The 16,501-nt window shown below is 42.5% G+C and overlaps 1 protein-coding gene across 26 annotated transcripts in view; it reads right to left on the bottom strand.

Moving 5' to 3' along the window:
- WASF3 (WASP family member 3) overlaps positions 1-16,501 on the bottom strand; it is a 136,448-nt gene that overhangs the window by 4,168 nt on the left and 115,779 nt on the right. For 13 of the 26 annotated variants that reach the window (XM_045377376.2, XM_045377371.2, XM_065533085.1 and 10 more), the window contains 4 exons: positions 12,671-12,788; positions 8,018-8,193; positions 3,433-3,699; positions 1,778-2,145 (listed from right to left, as the gene is read on the bottom strand). In XM_045377376.2, the coding sequence (XP_045233311.1) occupies positions 1,778-2,145; positions 3,433-3,699; positions 8,018-8,193; positions 12,671-12,788 (929 nt within the window). Of the gene's footprint in view, positions 1-1,777; positions 2,146-3,432; positions 3,700-4,551; positions 4,719-8,017; positions 8,194-12,670; positions 12,789-16,501 lie in introns of all 26 variants that reach the window. The other 13 variants (XM_074021745.1, XM_074021748.1, XM_074021746.1 and 10 more) reach the window with 2 other exon arrangements.

The raw sequence follows: 16,501 nt of genomic DNA, 5'->3' as shown, positions 1-16,501 counted from the left end.
AATCTTCCCCTATCATCTTTACACAGAAAGACACACTTTTCTCTGGACCATTTGAGAGTGAACAGCATATAATGTCCCTTTACCCCTAAAATGTTCATGTGTTACCAACCCTCACCCGCCCAAAAAATCAAAATCACAAAACTAGTTTGGATACAATACTACTATCTATCCTACAAATATTATTCAAATTTTGCAAAAAGACCCAATCTAATTGCAAATGGAAAAGATTATCCCCTGGTTCAGAATCCAGTGGAAATTATCTGTGACAGTGGTGTCAAGTTTTGTTAATGGCCTTTAATCTGCACAGTTCTTCACAGTCTTTGTGTTTTACAGCCTTCTCATTTCTGAAGAATACAGGCAGCTAGTCTGCAGAATGTCTCTCCATTTGGGTGTATCAGATGTTTCCTCAAGATTAGATACAGGTTATGTATCCACTCTTGGTAAACAGGGCTTATAAGGTGTTAAAAAACAAAACAAAACAAGGCAAATCCAACACTGTCCTACAATGACCCCAAATTTGCTATTCATGAGCTAATATACCTCTAGGAATTTTTTTATCTTGACAAAATAAAAGTGTGTCAATGATGTCCAGGTATACAGAGGACCCTGGTGTCTTTAGAGGGGTGCGTGGGCCCCACTGCGGGCCTGGTTCCTGGGCACACAAGAAAAACGCAGAGGCTGCAGCATCACAGCTCCTCTGAAGGACATCCCTGACGCTGAGCTGGCGGGCTGCAGCCAGGCTCCTTGCTCGGTCACTTCCAGATGAGATGACTAAACTGTGACCAAGTCTGTGAGGCTCCCCACAGGCGAGAAGCTCTTAGATATTCCCATAACATGTCAGTGACCCTCGACCAACCTGGGTTGGGACCTGCCTCAGAATCCATGGTGTGGACTAGAGGTGGCCAGGGGCTCTCTGGGCAGCCCAAGACAGGCGAAGGCAGACTCTCCACCCCAGTCCACCCGAGATGCTCTGTTTCCATGTGTTTCGTGGTCAGGGGTCAGTGCAGGACTTTCATCTGACAAAAGGGTTATACTGTTCAATATTATAGATGCTGAAAAACCACTGGCTTAGGACATCAGGCAAATATGACAAGTCCAGGACAAAGTCTTCTTTTTAAAGATATCGTTAATATGAGCTTACTTTCTTTCATTTATACTTTTCCCCTTAGAGTAGAATGCAGAGATCCAATTAATTAATTGATCACTTCAGTTATTGGGTTTCTGGTTTCTAGGTAAGTAAAGACTTCCTAATTTCATCTTTTTTTTTTTTTTTTTTTGAGACGGGTCTCGTTCTGTCGCCCAGGCTGGGGTGCAGGGGCATGACCACGGCTCACTGAAGCCTTGACCTCCCACACTCAAGCAACCCTCCACCTCAGCCTCTTGAGTAGCTGGGACTACAGGTGCAGGCCAACATGCCCAGCTAATTTTTTTTGAATTTTTGGTAGGCACAGGTTTTTGCCATATTGTCCAGGCTGCTCTCAAACTCCTGAGCTCAACCAATCCTCCTGCCTTGGCCTCCCAAAGTGCTGGGATTACAGGCATGAGCCCACCACACCCGGACATTTCTCAATTCTTTATCACAATGTTTACCTTACAGTGGACAAAAACACACCTACTATTCAAAAACACAAAACAAAACAATCAAGTAAGACCCCTTTAACTCTATTTTTACAAACACAGTGAGGAGTCATTTGAAGACAAGGAGGCTGCAGCTGGCTGGAGACACGAGGAAACTTCTCGCTGGAAGGCAGGCTGTGTGTCTGGGGGCTCCACTTACCCATTCGAATAGCAGCGAGCAGGTCGCTTCGAGCATCACTGATGGGTGGCTGTGCTGGCTCTTGCCGCTTTGCCTCAGCGACTGGGGGGCCATGCATTGGGGAGGACGAAAGAGAAGACCCAGGGCCAGGAGGGCCTGGCGGGGGAGGTGGCGGGCCCGGGGGTGGCGGGGCTGTGACCAGGAGCCCAGTGGAGGGTGGGTGAGGAGGAGTCGCGTGCGTGGAGCCGGCTGATGCGGGGAACGGGGGCTGCATGGGCATCTGGAGAGGGCTGACGAAGGCAGTTTGTGCCGAGGGAATCACAGGAGGAGGTGGCGGAGGAGGTGGTCCTGATGGGTTGTAATACTCAATTATCTGCGCTGGGAGCATCCTGAGAGAGATACGAGGCACACAATCACCAAGGGAATAAGAGAGGGTCACGTCCTGTGAGCTCTTAGACGCCTAACAGAGCCATCCCCAGACACAACACGTATTGTCACCTGAACTTCAATCATGGCAGGATGCGAACATGCACACCTTGGGTCAGTTATTGTCACAGTCTAACATTATTCATTATGACAGAAGTCAAGACCTGCTACTGAAATGTACCAAAAGGAGGACCACTCAAAAAGCGCGGAACTCCCCGAAGAAAGGCAGAATCAAGCAGCTGACGGCAGAGGCCAGGGCGGCAGCGCGGTGAAGCCTTCGCACTGGGATCTCAAGGCCGTAGCTCACAAACTTGGCTTTGAAGGGTCCTAAGGTCAACCAGACTGGGAGCTTTCTACATTCTCTAGCCCACCCCCATGGAAATGCGCCATGCCTGCAGTGCCCAGGTATGTATCAAAAGCTTCGAAAAGTCACACAGCCAAGAAATCTGCTGAATTCTAGTCAGCCAAGAGTCTTCCAAACTAACTGGACCATGGGTCCTCCCTTGGCCTGACACAGCCCCAAGCCACTCTGGGGACCTGACTTGGCATGCATGGCCAGGGAGGGCACTTCTGCCAGCAGAAGGACTTTCATTCAGACAGGGGTGCGCAGACACGTGTTAGCAGTGGACACCAACACACAGTAACTTTCCTGGGCACCAACTCTGAGGAATGAAGTCTTTAAAGACTAGGGTAAAGCCAAAAAAAGAGAGGTGGGTGCCTAAATTGATAAAGGCCTGAACATGAAGGTCTCTGAATGCTACTTGTCAGGAAACAGGAGGGTGTGGGGCAGAATGATGTCTGGGTGGTCAGAGGTCATGACAGGAGATTTTGGTCAAGCCTGAGATGTGAGGCACAGGAGCTGCATGGTGTGGTCGTCTCATCTGTGATAACAGTTCTCTGCGGTCCACCCAGGATGTGTCCAGAAACTTGAGGGTTTGGGACAGGTTCACAAAATCAGCACTTAATACCCTTTATCAACGCCTTGGCTTAGAGAGTCATTCAAACACCCAGAGTGTGTGTGAGGGAACACGCATGCGTGCACAGTGTGGCTTGAGACTCAGCTGTAAGTCTGAGCTTACACTGCACCTGCTTTATTTCACACAGAATGTTAGAGCTGCTAGTATCTACATCCAGTCATCCTTGACTCTATCCTGGCCTCTAAAATAACAGAGTTAAAATTCTCCTACCACATACAGCAAGATTCAAATGTAAGGCCAGTAGGGATTAGGGTACAAGGCACACTGAGTTACCCGTAGTCTGCTGGAGCCATCGGTGCAGAGGCCTGGGACCCCTCTGGCGCCTGAGGCGGAGGCGGGGGCGGCGGCTGCTGAGGTCTGTTGAGGGCCATGTGCCTCGCCGAGGCAGACGGGGGCCGGTATTCATGCTCCGCAGCCTGGCTTGCAGGCCCATGTGGTGGCACGTCACCAGCTGCGTAGGAAGGGGTCACCGGCTGGGGGTGCAGAGAATGGTTGGGAGTAGCCGGGTAAGAGTAATCCGTAACGTCCGACGCATGTGACCTGGCATGAAAACAAGAGGTGGGGGAAATTTAAATTAAGTTAAAAATTGTCGGCTAACAGGCATATGGATGTATTTGAATAATAACATTGCTCATACACAAAAATCAGACATAAATTTGCTTTACTATCAACTAGGTCTAGCCCCGTGAGAGATTCCAAGCAACAACATAATGATTATAAGTCAGCAGCAAGCCCCAGTGTTACATGGATTCAGATTCACAGCTTTGAAGTGAATAAGTCACACAGACCGGCAAGCAGGAAACAGCAGAGCCTCCTTTTCACAGTATTTCAGCATACATTTTCTCTAAGAAAGAAGGCTACGAGAGAAACCATTGCATTTAGAAACAGGATATAAGACAGAAGATTTTGGTGGCAATGAAACTGACAGCATATAATTAGAAAATATAAAATGGCAGGTGAACTGGATAAATATTAACAGTAAGAACAGGAAAAGAAATCGAGAATACAGTATAGTGAATCATATTTTTCTTACACGGAAGAAATGTATGTAACGAAAAGGGAAGAAAGCAATGTGGTGCACTATGGAAAGGCCTTCTTTGCACATACGCTGGGTGTGAAACTCCGAAAGGAATGGAATCTTGGATTAGTGGAGCAGAGCTGAGCGAGGCATGGGGTGCAGCGATGGGACTCCGGCTAAGCCCTCAGGAGGAGAGGAAGGACCCAAGTGTGGCAGTGTGGCAGCCTGGCAGCGCCGCGGGCGTTAGTAAGACAGTCACACGCGCCTGGCTCAGGTTATGGGACATGTGGCCGGGAGGGGCTGCACATCCTCTCATGGAGGCGGAAGCAGGGGCAGCCTGGGTCTGGGAACCCAAAGAAAGCAAAACAACAAACCCGCTGGGCACTCTGTCCTCTGTGGTGCTCCCTGCCTGCTCCAGTTTCCTTGCGTCACTCATAAACTCAATGCCCATTTTCCTTCTCTCCCACTCTTCTTTTCTTGTTCTGACTTTTCTCACATTCACTTGCTGGTTTCTGTTAGGATTCAGCTTGTGTTTCTCTCTCTGAAGGAAACAGCAAACACACATCGGGGGTGCTGAGGGAGCAGGGAAGATGCACGCTGCATTTCCACCTTCGGATTCCAGTCGGTGGCGTTTCTTAACTGGGGCACAGTGTAGCAGAGAAAAACCTTCTAAATGAGAAGAGACAGCTGCTCTTCCCTTTCCCTTCCTTAAGTGAAGTGTAACTACTAACTACTCATTATTTTCTTCCCTAACTGCAGTATGAATTCTGGATTATGGTTCACTTCTGATTATGTCTTTTGAACTAGCTGAGCTGCTAGTAAATGACTTAAAAATATATTTAATGGGGGAAGGACCTGACCTGTATTTAGATTTAGCACATTTTAAAAATGTAAATACCTATATCCCTTGGAGACACTGATGATGTGTGCTTGACTCTGCACCTGACTACGAGTCACTGGCCTACAGTGCAACCTTTTAAAGGAAACAGTCCTCCAGCCAAATCTGGACAGCTTCTGATGAGATGAGGGCAGGAAACCATAAATACTGTGGCATAACTGGGAGGGCTATCCCTGTCAAGGAGCCTGGCAACACAGGGTAGAAAGCCAGCAAGGAAAAGGGGCTAAGCAGATGGAGGCAGAAGTGAAGGAAGACACAATAAATATCTGAAGTAGAAACCAGAGATTTCTACAGGGTAGAACCCTGATGAAGGGTGCCCATCAGGAAGACGGGGGCTGGGGGAAGAGGGGACTGGTCAGTTGAAGAGGGAAGGACCACAGAAAAGGGATGCACCAGCAGGCAGGAGGAGGAGGGAGGAGCAGGCAGCTGCTGGAGATAAGCCCCACTCCCAGTGGGGAGGCAGAAACCAGCTGCAGACACACGGCCAAGGTGGAGGGAGTGGAGATCCCAAGGCCGCATGATGGTCAGTGATCACCTATTACAGAAAAGAGGACTGGGAGGGCCAGAGGCGACACTGACACGGGAGGAAGAGGACTGGGAGGGCCGCAGACGATGGGAGGATGGCCAGGAGGGCCGGAGACAACACCAACATGGGAGAAGGAGGAAGAGGGCCAGGAGGGCCGGAGATGACACCAACATGGGAGGAGGAGGGCCGGGAAGGCCGGAGACGACACCACACAGGAGGAAGCAGGCACAGCAGTAGAGACTCAGTGTGAAGAGGCCAATAAATCCCCAGGGTTTTTTGGGTAGACAGGCGGGCAGAGTCAGAGATCTGCACCAGGGCCCAAAACTGGATGAGAAAAAATAAGGACAATCGGGCATGGAGGTGCGCGACTCCCTGAGTGGCAGTGACAGAGAGCTGGTCATACGGCAGGCAAGCACTTCCCAGCGCTAATCTTAAATTCATGCTCAGGAACAAGCCATTCCTAACAATCTAGAGAGAGAGCAAAAATGTAAGATGGGTTACAGTATATTACTTATATAACGGCATGTACACACACCACGAAACCTGGTATTCAAATTTCCCTCAGTATCTTGGATGCACTCAGATGAGCAGATACAACCATTAAAAATCACGCTTCTAAATAACACCTAAAACATGGGATATGATTTTTAAAAGTCGAAAGAAAATATGGCATGATTCCAATTTTATAAAAGAAAAAAGAAACACATATATAGAAAAAGACTAAAGAGAAATACACTAAAATGCATACAACGGTTTCTTTGGATGGTGAGACTACAGATCATATTTCATTTTAATTTCTTCCTGTAACTTCCAGATATAATAAGCATGTGTTATTTTATAATAAAAAACTGAGACTGTAGTAAAAAAAATTAAAAATTTCTAAATTAAGGGTTATAATCCAAATACAATGATGAGTTATAATCTATTCCTCTGATAGTAAATAATGTATGCAAATAGTGAGAAGCCATGGGAAATAGTAGGAGACAACAAAAGGAATTCTGAAGAAATAAAACTGACAACCAGATTTACTGTTTGAAAATTAAGAGAAATGCAGATGTACATAAGCAACATAAATACAAAGGCAGACTATATCTGAATAACCATCCATTTTATACCCAACATGGAATAATCTTAGGTGCTAGAAGGAATATCATTCAACTGACAGATTTTTAAAAATCCATCATTTTCCCATCTGCATCTGTTTTTGAAAAGTCTATATAGGATAAAAACAAAGTATATGTTTTGCATGAGTCAACAATCATAGCTAAATTATTTAGAAAAAACGAAAAAGCAGATTGATATCATGGGAGCTATTAAGTTCATACATTCCTCCCTACCCAAAGAACTATGAGCAGAACTATGTTGCAATTCTTACTTTCTATAGAAATAAACTCACATAAAATTCAAACAAGGCTAAAACTCGGCTAAAGGTCCAATAATTCTCTAATATCTAACAAATAACAGTTTGTACAGAAAAATTACCCAGAACTTGCCTCACATCCTCCCAATGACTTACAGACCTTCTGGGGTGCGAACACTGAAGGCACGTAATATGTTAAGAGTTTGTGCTAAACACTGAGTTTTACAAAGGTAGAAAAAGAGAAAAAGGACACAGATATAACCCAAAGTCCAGGTGGCTGCTGTTTTGAAACATTCTTGATCACATATTGTAAGAATTCTCTATTCAAAATTTTAAATGCCAATGAGGGTTTATGCAAATGGAAGACTACAACTTTACAAAAGCAGAAATAGAAAATCGAATCAAACGTTAAAATTGACTAGTCATTTCCTGTCGTTCAATGAATGCCTTTGGTGACAAGTGTGACTTAATGACCACATCATTCACGCCTGCAAGAAATATTTTTACTTAATTGCTAATAAATTTTAAAGTAAACGCCAACAGAATTATTCTCCTGAAATTAGAATATATAAGTTATCTCAAGTAAGAAGTAAATCTCTCTTTTGTTCATTTTTTCTAAGGGTTACTAAAGGGAACAATGAAGGTACTCCTTAGTTACTTTACCACCTACCATTCATTTTTAGATACGAAGTGACGAAGGAAATTCAACACTCCATGCTAAGAGAAAGGATTAAATGATTATTATAGTAAAAACTTAAGTCATAAGCAGTTACCCCCAATTCAGAATCAGTGTTAAAACACTACACCTAGGTGAACTCAACAACACATTTTAAGTCAGAGAGGTTTTCTAAAATCAAAAGAACCCAATGTAAAATAACACTGTCTTCAAGTATTATTTCGAAATCAAAATACAGATAATTAAGTTTTAAGGAAAATCTTAAGGCATCATGGGCCATATAAACCCCGAAGCTACTGGTGCATTTCAAATGAAAATAAAACCAGGTAGTACCCAGTGGCCCAAGCATGGGGGCTGAGGGAGCAGCGACACACACACACCTAGTATCTGGGGACAGGGATCCCTCGGAAGACGCTCCGTGGTACACACTCTGAGACAACCTGTTGTCGGGTCTAAGCTCTTTGTCATATGCCATCATATTCCACTCTTGGCGCCTGTTTCTGGCTTTTCTAACCTTTTTCACCTCACGGGTGGTGCCATCTATACGCTTTTGCTCCTGATGTCCAGGAAAGGAAAGAGAGCATGCCAAGACAGAAGGGAAAGGAAAACAGCTGGTTAAATGCAGTTATAATGCACAAGACCCATGCCTGATGAACAGACAAGACACATTCGCATTTCGATTACCCTAATGTTACAGAAACTCTAAAGCAGCGTACTCCTCTTACCCAACAGAACCGACAAAACAGAATCAACAAAAAGTTACCCTGCTACAACTGTAGGAGTTGCTTACCATTGTTTTCATTAAAGTAAAAAACTTTCACTTGAATAGGCTTGTAACTTGTTTTAAACCTAAACAAGGTCTTTCAGATCTATATTATACAGGTGAACGACCTGGAAACACCACACAGAGAAATTATTTCCCGCCACCACACAATTTTGACTGACTTCTTAACATACAATTATCTTTCAAAGAAAATAATTCAAAACATTCTGTTCCCAATTTCTAAAATATTATAGAATAAGTGAATCCTGTACATAGTTTAACACAAAACTAAGCAAGATAAAAACTTACCTGCCCATAAAACGAGTCATTCTTCCTCTAGCCCTACTTGGCCAGAAAATGTTTCATTCAACAAAGACTTAGTTTTTACACAGGTGCTCTTGAAAGGTGAGAAGTTATTTCTATGTGTGCCTGTAAGTTTTTCCTGCCTCCTTCATAAAACTGTATGATCTTTAAGGATGAGAATCATGTGTCTTTATTTCCCACATTTCCCTCTTGTCCTATGGTATCTCAACATAGTTTTTATACAGAATACACACGCAACGCATGCTGGCTAAATGATCAAATCCACAGCCAGACAGCAAGCATGAACTTCTAGTGCTATGCCCGAGGTACTGCACCAGGCACTGACAACACAAATCACCAGGCACTGACAACACAAATGGCAAACACACACACACACACACACACACACACACACACACACACACACACCACACGGGCGGCATCTACCCTTATGGAGCCTGCAGTCCATAACAGGACACGAATAAATGTATTATAAAAGTAAATGTATTTATTTTTACAAATATATTTTTATGTTTAAGTGTGTGTGTGTGTGTGTGTGTGTGTGTGTCTAGTCTGGAAGTCAGGGAGGCATCCTGGAATGACTGAGGGTATTGAAAGTGTATTTAAAGTGGCATCAATTCTACAGAGGAGTATGGGTCAGGTACATGCCAAGCGGAGAGGACAGACTGTGCGAGGACTCTGGGGAGGAGGATGGCACTGTACTCAGAGAAATAAAAGAAGGCAAATGGTACACTGGGGTGAATGGCCCAAGATCTGAAAGGCAGGAAGAACCTTGGAGGCCTTTATCCCAACAGCAATGGGAACCCATTAAAGAACGAGAAGGGAAGGCTGGCATGCTGAGGAGGCATTGGAGAAGATCTTTCTGTGTTGCGGAAAACAGATTAAAAGAGGGAAGATAGGGACACAAGTGAGAAAGCTACTAAGTGGGTACAGGGTAAAAGAACGGCAGGTGGTCCAAGGGTGTGGTGAAGACAGAAAACTGGACCGTTTTCAGAGGCATCCAGGAGGCTTTAGTCATGGATCCACAGAGGATGTGAACATGAAATTCACAGAAGATACAGAAATGGTTAATAAGCATATGAGAAGACGTAACACAGATTCAATCTTCCGTCAAAAAGAAAGTAATATCTAGGACTGGAGAAGACCTGGTAAGAACATAAACTAGTTCTTCAGTCTTTTAAAGATTAGGGGCAATATAATTCTATCTTTGAAAATTTAAAATTCACATTCTCTTCAATAAGAGTAATTCAACTTCTAGAAATTTATCCTAAAAAATTATCTGCACCTAAGTACAGGGATAACCACTTCAGTATTGTAAGAGCAACAGTAATGGGTAATTTATGAAGCATTTATATTTCAGAATACTACACAACTATTAAAAAGGATGAAGTACATTTTAAATAATGTCAGTGTAAGTCATACGTAGTATAACTATGTATACACAAATGCTTTGTAAAATGTTTATGCATACATTTATGACTGCTAAAAGGTCTTAAAAGATGCAAACCAACCTGTTAACCGTGGCTAGGTACTCTCAGGGAAGGGAGTGCTATCTGAACATTTTACAACCAGCATGTATTGGGTGTGTACTTTGAAAAACCAAAGGAAAAAAGTGAGGGAGGGAGATTTCAATGTGATTCCAATATGCATCCTGATTAAGAACCATCGTATTAAAAATAATGAATAACTATTCCCCTTACTTTTTAAAAGATGTATGCTGACAAATTCAGGCATGAAGTGTTATGATATCTGCAACTTTCTTCACCATGGTTCAGTCTCCAAATCTGCCTATCAATATGCACACAGGACACACAAGCGCGTGCGAACCAAACATGAAAGAATATGAACAGTGATGAATCCAGGCTCCAGCTACACTGGCCTACGTTAAAATCCTTAGAAGCTGCCAAACCAGTTCCTCCCCCAGGATGATCTTAGGCACTGCTACCTAGAAGCCTCCTCAATTCGGAAGCACGCCACCTCATCTGCTCCCCACCTCTCCAGCCTCCCCGCAGCACCCTCCCATTGTTGAGCTAACTTCTGCTCCCCTCCCGTGGATCCCAGCCTGCAGGACGCCTCCTTGAGAGGTCTTCCTTGACCTCTCACTGTGTGTACACAGTCATGCCACAGGTCATCTCACTCAGAGCGCTCTGTACTTTTCCTTCACCACACTTACCAACAGTGTAATTACATATTTGAAGCTTCATATTTGTGTAATTAGGTTTTTAATGTTCTTAAAGCATCAAACTAAAGGAAACAAAGTTCAAAAATGTGGGGTTTTTAATCCTCACATTTTCTAAACTAATTTTTCCTTCAGATTTGTCAACTGCAAATTGAACGTGATTTGGGTTTCTGAAATCCTGGAAAATAAAGAATATCTTGCCTCCTTCTCTATTTCCATATGAAGCGGACCTATACGAACATTTTGAAACTTCTCTCCCTCTTGCCGCATTTCCGAGGGCTGCCTGATTATTTAAGGCCTGTGTCCCTCATTATACTGTCCTCTCCGTGAGGGTGCTAATCCTGTTTTTTTTCTGCCACTGTTTATCCAGCATTTAGAAGGCATTCAACATCAAGTCATTATATAAGTGAATGAAAGAAATTCTTACCAGAATTTTATGTGTTTGAGGAAAGTAGAATGAGACAAAACAGCCCAGGAAATAACAAGTGATTGTAAAGACACAATATTCATACATAAAAATTGTTTCCCCTTCAAGAAGAGTGACAAAAAATTAAACAGTTTTGCCAAAAGCATCATTGAGAAAGGAAACCCAGAAGGCCTTTTAAAAAATCAGGCACATTTTAAAGGCAGGTAAGCCCCAGCATTTTTCCCTGTAACTATAAAAAAGCATGAGGACTAAGACAAATATGCTTTTTAAATATTTGTTCCTTTTCCACTCAAAAGATTGGTATCTTTCTTTTTTCTTCACTTGAATGCCCTGTAAAACCTAGCAACTTTTCCAGGATATATCCCAGTTAAATCTCCCAAAGCCATGAACACAAGAAGACTGTGTGAGTGACCAAGTCCTTTGCATCCCCCTTTCCCGGAACCAGTCATAGTGTCTTACAACAGCACAGTCTGCAAACTGTTCTCAGTTAAATGCTGTTTTTGATTTTCAGATTCTCCTCCAAGCCAAACTGTCACTCCTACTGGGCCAACACCCTCAATGCCTCAAAACCCTAAGGCTATCAGCTCACAAAATGCTAAGCATTTCTCCTAACTAAAGTGCTCTAATCTGTCAAGCAAACTGGATGGTCATTTTTAAATATAGCTGACGTATAAAAATATTTAAAAAATACTTGTCCTTAGAGAATTATTCCTCTCAGTGGCCTAAGTCTAATTTCTGGGTCCAAAAGGAACAATTTTCAAAACACAAATCCCTTTACCTTAGTAGAGTGGGCTTCTCCTTTGATGACCGCTTGCAATGCAGATATTTCCCAATCTTCAGACTTGCAAGTCTCTTCCTACCCCTACCCCTTAAAGGGAAGTTCCTTTTCAGTAAATCCTATCCCCTGAATGTGCAAATCACGTATGCCTCTCAATCCCACGTGAACATCTCACCAAGATTTTAATTACAGCTAGAAGGCAACCCAACAATTAAAAATGTTAAAAAGACACAAGCACATCATTGTATCTGATTTGGAATACTGACTGCTTTACAAAAATTTGAGAAAGCAGGAGAGAAGTTACTAAAACATGGTAGCAAAACTAAGTTCAGGAACTACTTTTGTTAAAGCAAAGCAAGGGCTGGGGAACAAATCAGTATTTATTGAAAAATAGTATTACTGCGTTAGACTGAATTGTCAGGATCTTTCGTGAGAAATGCAACCTCTAAAAAAACTTCAGCACTATATCCAGTATCTCAACCGCTTAAATAATTTACTATTTCTAAACAAGAATCTCCTTTTAAACACGGATATGCACATTTCCCATACTGAAATTATTTACCTTTTGACGCCTTTTCTCTTTCCTTTTGTCTTCTGTGTCCTGTAGCATTTTTTCTTTCCAGAGGTCAAAGAAATAGGAAGGATCAGTATAGAACTTCAGCCCATCCTTCTTGTCATCTCTACAAATCAATGGGTTGTAAGTCAGGGAAGAAAATACTGTCAGAGACTTTCATATGCAGGTTAATGTTAACTTGATTTGAACTCATGGGATTATAACATCTACATGGGGCACTTAAACTATCCTATACAAATTAAGTCTTTAAGTTTCCTTATTTGAAAAAATGTGAAAACATAAAACAGCAACCTATTGTAGAATAACCTGTTGTAGGTTAAAAGTACTCTTGCAAATTTAGAATTGAGTATAGAAAATTGCTCAGAAAAAAAAAATCACAACATGGCTCATACTCAGCAATTTATAATACCTCAATTACTTCAGGAAATTGTTTGCTTGTTCCAGCACGGGACTTACACAGAGATGGATGATTCTCAGAAAGTACACGTTCCCTCTACACTGGAGCTTCAACATCATTAGGATTAAAAATTAGTGAGTACTCTATCCCTTTTTCTCAATAACGTTTGCCCAACATCTATAAGTTCAATTAGGAAAGAAGCAAAATGTTTATGGGGCATAAATGTGAGGAAAAACAGAGACGAACTATGTATTTTCAAACTGGAAGTAACCTACACAGAAACTTTATTCACCTGTAGCCATTTCATTTTAAAGCACTGTCACAGGCAATTACTGTGGTCTGAAGAATATTTTAAGTCTTCATACAAGTAGTTCATTTATCATAAAACCAATGATGCGGCTAGCAGAGGTCCAAAGCTGTCATGTAAATCAACAGTCATGATCAAAACCATCATGATACAAAGTAAACACTGTCTTCTAGTAATGCTTCTGAAGACTACCTTCAAATGGGGGGGCAGAACATTTTATATTATTTCATATCAGTATTTCAATGAGTTATCCAGGAACACAGGGGAAGCAAATCAGTTAAATGAGCATAGGAGAGTTGATGCCCATTCAAAGAAGGCTAATTGTTCAGAAGAAAGCAAAGGTCTGTCATTAAAGCCCCCACTATGCCATCTCCTGTTAAGTGTCTTACCATCAAATACCAAGGCCTGGGTGCCTATGGGGCTATTCTAGTCACTATGTCTGAAAATCACTGAAGAGCCAGTGCAACTCACACTACACCTTAACCTTTGACTACTGATATCCTTCCTTTCTTTTCCTAGTTTCCTAATTGATAGGCAACCTGCATGATAGATATTACATTAATAACATTATTGTGAGAAAGATAATTTGTTTCCCTAAGATACCAAGGCCTTGAATATAGGTAGAGGTCTAGAAAAAGCTGCAAAATTTAAGACGTGTAAGATGTACATTTCTTTTTCTAAAAATGGAGCCAGTACCTTAATGAAGGCAGGAACTCACTTAAGTAAGCAAATGTTAACCTTGACAAGAATATAAACAGATATGTTCTTTTTTATTATTATACTTTAAGTTCTGGGATACATGTGTAGAAAATGGAGGTTTGTTACACAGGTATACATGTGCCATGGTGGTTTGCTGCACCCATCAACCCATCATCTACATTAGGTATTTCTCCTAATGCTATCCCTCCCCTAGCCCCCCATCCCGCAACAGGTCCAGTGTGTGATGTTCCCCTCCCTGTGCCCATATGTTCTCACTGTTCAACTCCCACTTATAAGTGAGAACATGTGGCGTTTTTCTGTTCCTGTGTTAGTTTGCTGAGAATGATGGTTTCCAGCTTCATCCATGTCCCTGCAAAGGACATGACCTCATTCTCTTTTATGGCTGCATAGAATTCCATGGTGTATATGTGCCACATTTTCTTTATCCAGTCTATCACTGATGGGCATTTGGGTTGGTTCCAAGTCTTTGCTATTGTGAATAGTGCTGCAATAAACATACGTGTGCATGTGTCTTTATAGTAGAATACTTTATAATACTTTGGTTATATACTCAGTAATGGGATCACTGGGTCAGATGGTATTTCTAGTTCTAGATCCCTAATGAATCACCACACTGTCTTCCACAATGGTTGAACTAATTTACACTCCCGCCAACAGTGTAAAAGCGTTCCTATTTCTCCACATCCTCTCCAGCATCTGTTGTTTCCTATAGCTTCTAAATACTTAATTTTTCGGTCACTTAGGCTGGGCGCAGTGGCTTATGCCTGTGATCCCAGCACTTTGGGAGGCCTAGGCGGGTGGATCACCTGAGGTCAGTAGTTTGAGACCAGCCTGACCAACATGGTGAAACCCCATTTCTACTAAAAATACAAAAATTAGCCGGGCTTGGTGGCACATGCCTGTAATCCCAGCTACTTGGGAGGCTGAGGCAGGAGAATCACTTGAAGCTGGGAGGTGGAGGTTGCAGTGAGCTGAGATCGCGACACTGCATTCCAACCTAGGTGACAGAGCGAGACCCCATCTCAAAAAATAAAAAAAAAGTCAAAGATATGCTTTATTTTCCATAAGACTGAATACACACACACACACACACACACACACGTGAAAGTCAAATCAGTTTTGATGCAATTAAAAACTATAGATCACTACAAATATTTTATCATGATCTAGATTAATCTATGTAAGTGGTTCATTGGGTTATCTGATTTTTTTTCCTTTAGAACAGAATTTCCAGTGAGGTTTCTTAGTAACAGCAGGTAGAAAGTTTTCAAGAGCAACCCTACATGTTATATTGTGTTTGAGGCTTCAGTGCTAAGTAAAAATGAAACTGCCCCAGGAAAATGCCTACTGAATAAATGCAAAGCCATAAATTAAAACGTTAGGATTATAATGTTATATTCACACATATCCTTAATCTTTTTAAATAAGCGTGCTAAAACCTCCAGAAACGTCTACTTTTTCCATAACAAGGCGTGGGCATCTTTCTCCTCTGCCACCAGTTTCCATGTGGCTTGTTTTTCTGAGAGCCTCTCCTTGTCTGTGCAGAAAGAAAGTGATGTACTTTGAACTGCACTTTCCTAGCAGAGGCAACAAGGGTGGCTCCAAACATCTCCCTGTGGACAGTGAGAAAGGACAGGAATTCGGACCAAGAAAAATTGTATGTACTCCCTGAGATGGGCCAAAGGGCCCCTAAGGGCAGGACTGCTGAGAGGGCAGTAAATGGAAGTGGAGAACTCGCAGGCTCCTGGAAGGCCCTCACAGGAGAATCACCAGCGAGTCGGCCTGGGGCTGTGAGGATCACTGGCCACCACAGTCTGTGCTTGTCAGAGGCCGAAGGATGAGCTCCACAGGAGGCCACAGAGGTGGGGAGAGGACAGGGCATACCACAAGGGACGGGGGGACAGTGTTTGAAAGAGGGATATGGGACAGGAGGCGACAGCAGGTATGGGAAGAAACTGTTGAGCTGGGAGAAGGCAGGAGGGGTGTTTAGAAAGAGCATTTTTAGTTAGTCTCTTCATATTATTTTTTTGCGCTATTTATTTTCCATTGTTTTTCTTGGAAGTCTGGTCCTGACAACGTGTCCTACCATTTTCCAGTAACAGAAGGTTAATCTGTTGACTATATTTTCACTCTTCAAAACCCTAACACTACAGAATATGGTTTTTCTGAATTAAACAGCAAATGTCTCTGCAGTGCTGAGACCCGTATTTTGCTGCATTATAAATGAATTCTGTAGTTCCTTTCATATTGACATCGAATCTGAAAACATAGCCACACACAATACTGTCAGGCAACGCACTCACTTCTACTTAAGGCAGCTACATCTAAAAGCTAAAATCAGAGCTCACGTTTCTACTGTTAAACGTATCACTATGCTGAAATACTGTAACTTTAA

Source organism: Macaca fascicularis, chromosome 17, assembly GCF_037993035.2.
Source record: "Macaca fascicularis isolate 582-1 chromosome 17, T2T-MFA8v1.1".
Taxonomy (NCBI): Eukaryota; Metazoa; Chordata; class Mammalia; order Primates; family Cercopithecidae; genus Macaca; species Macaca fascicularis.
Note: the sequence above shows the minus strand (reverse complement) of the source record. Positions and strands in the feature narration are given on the sequence as shown.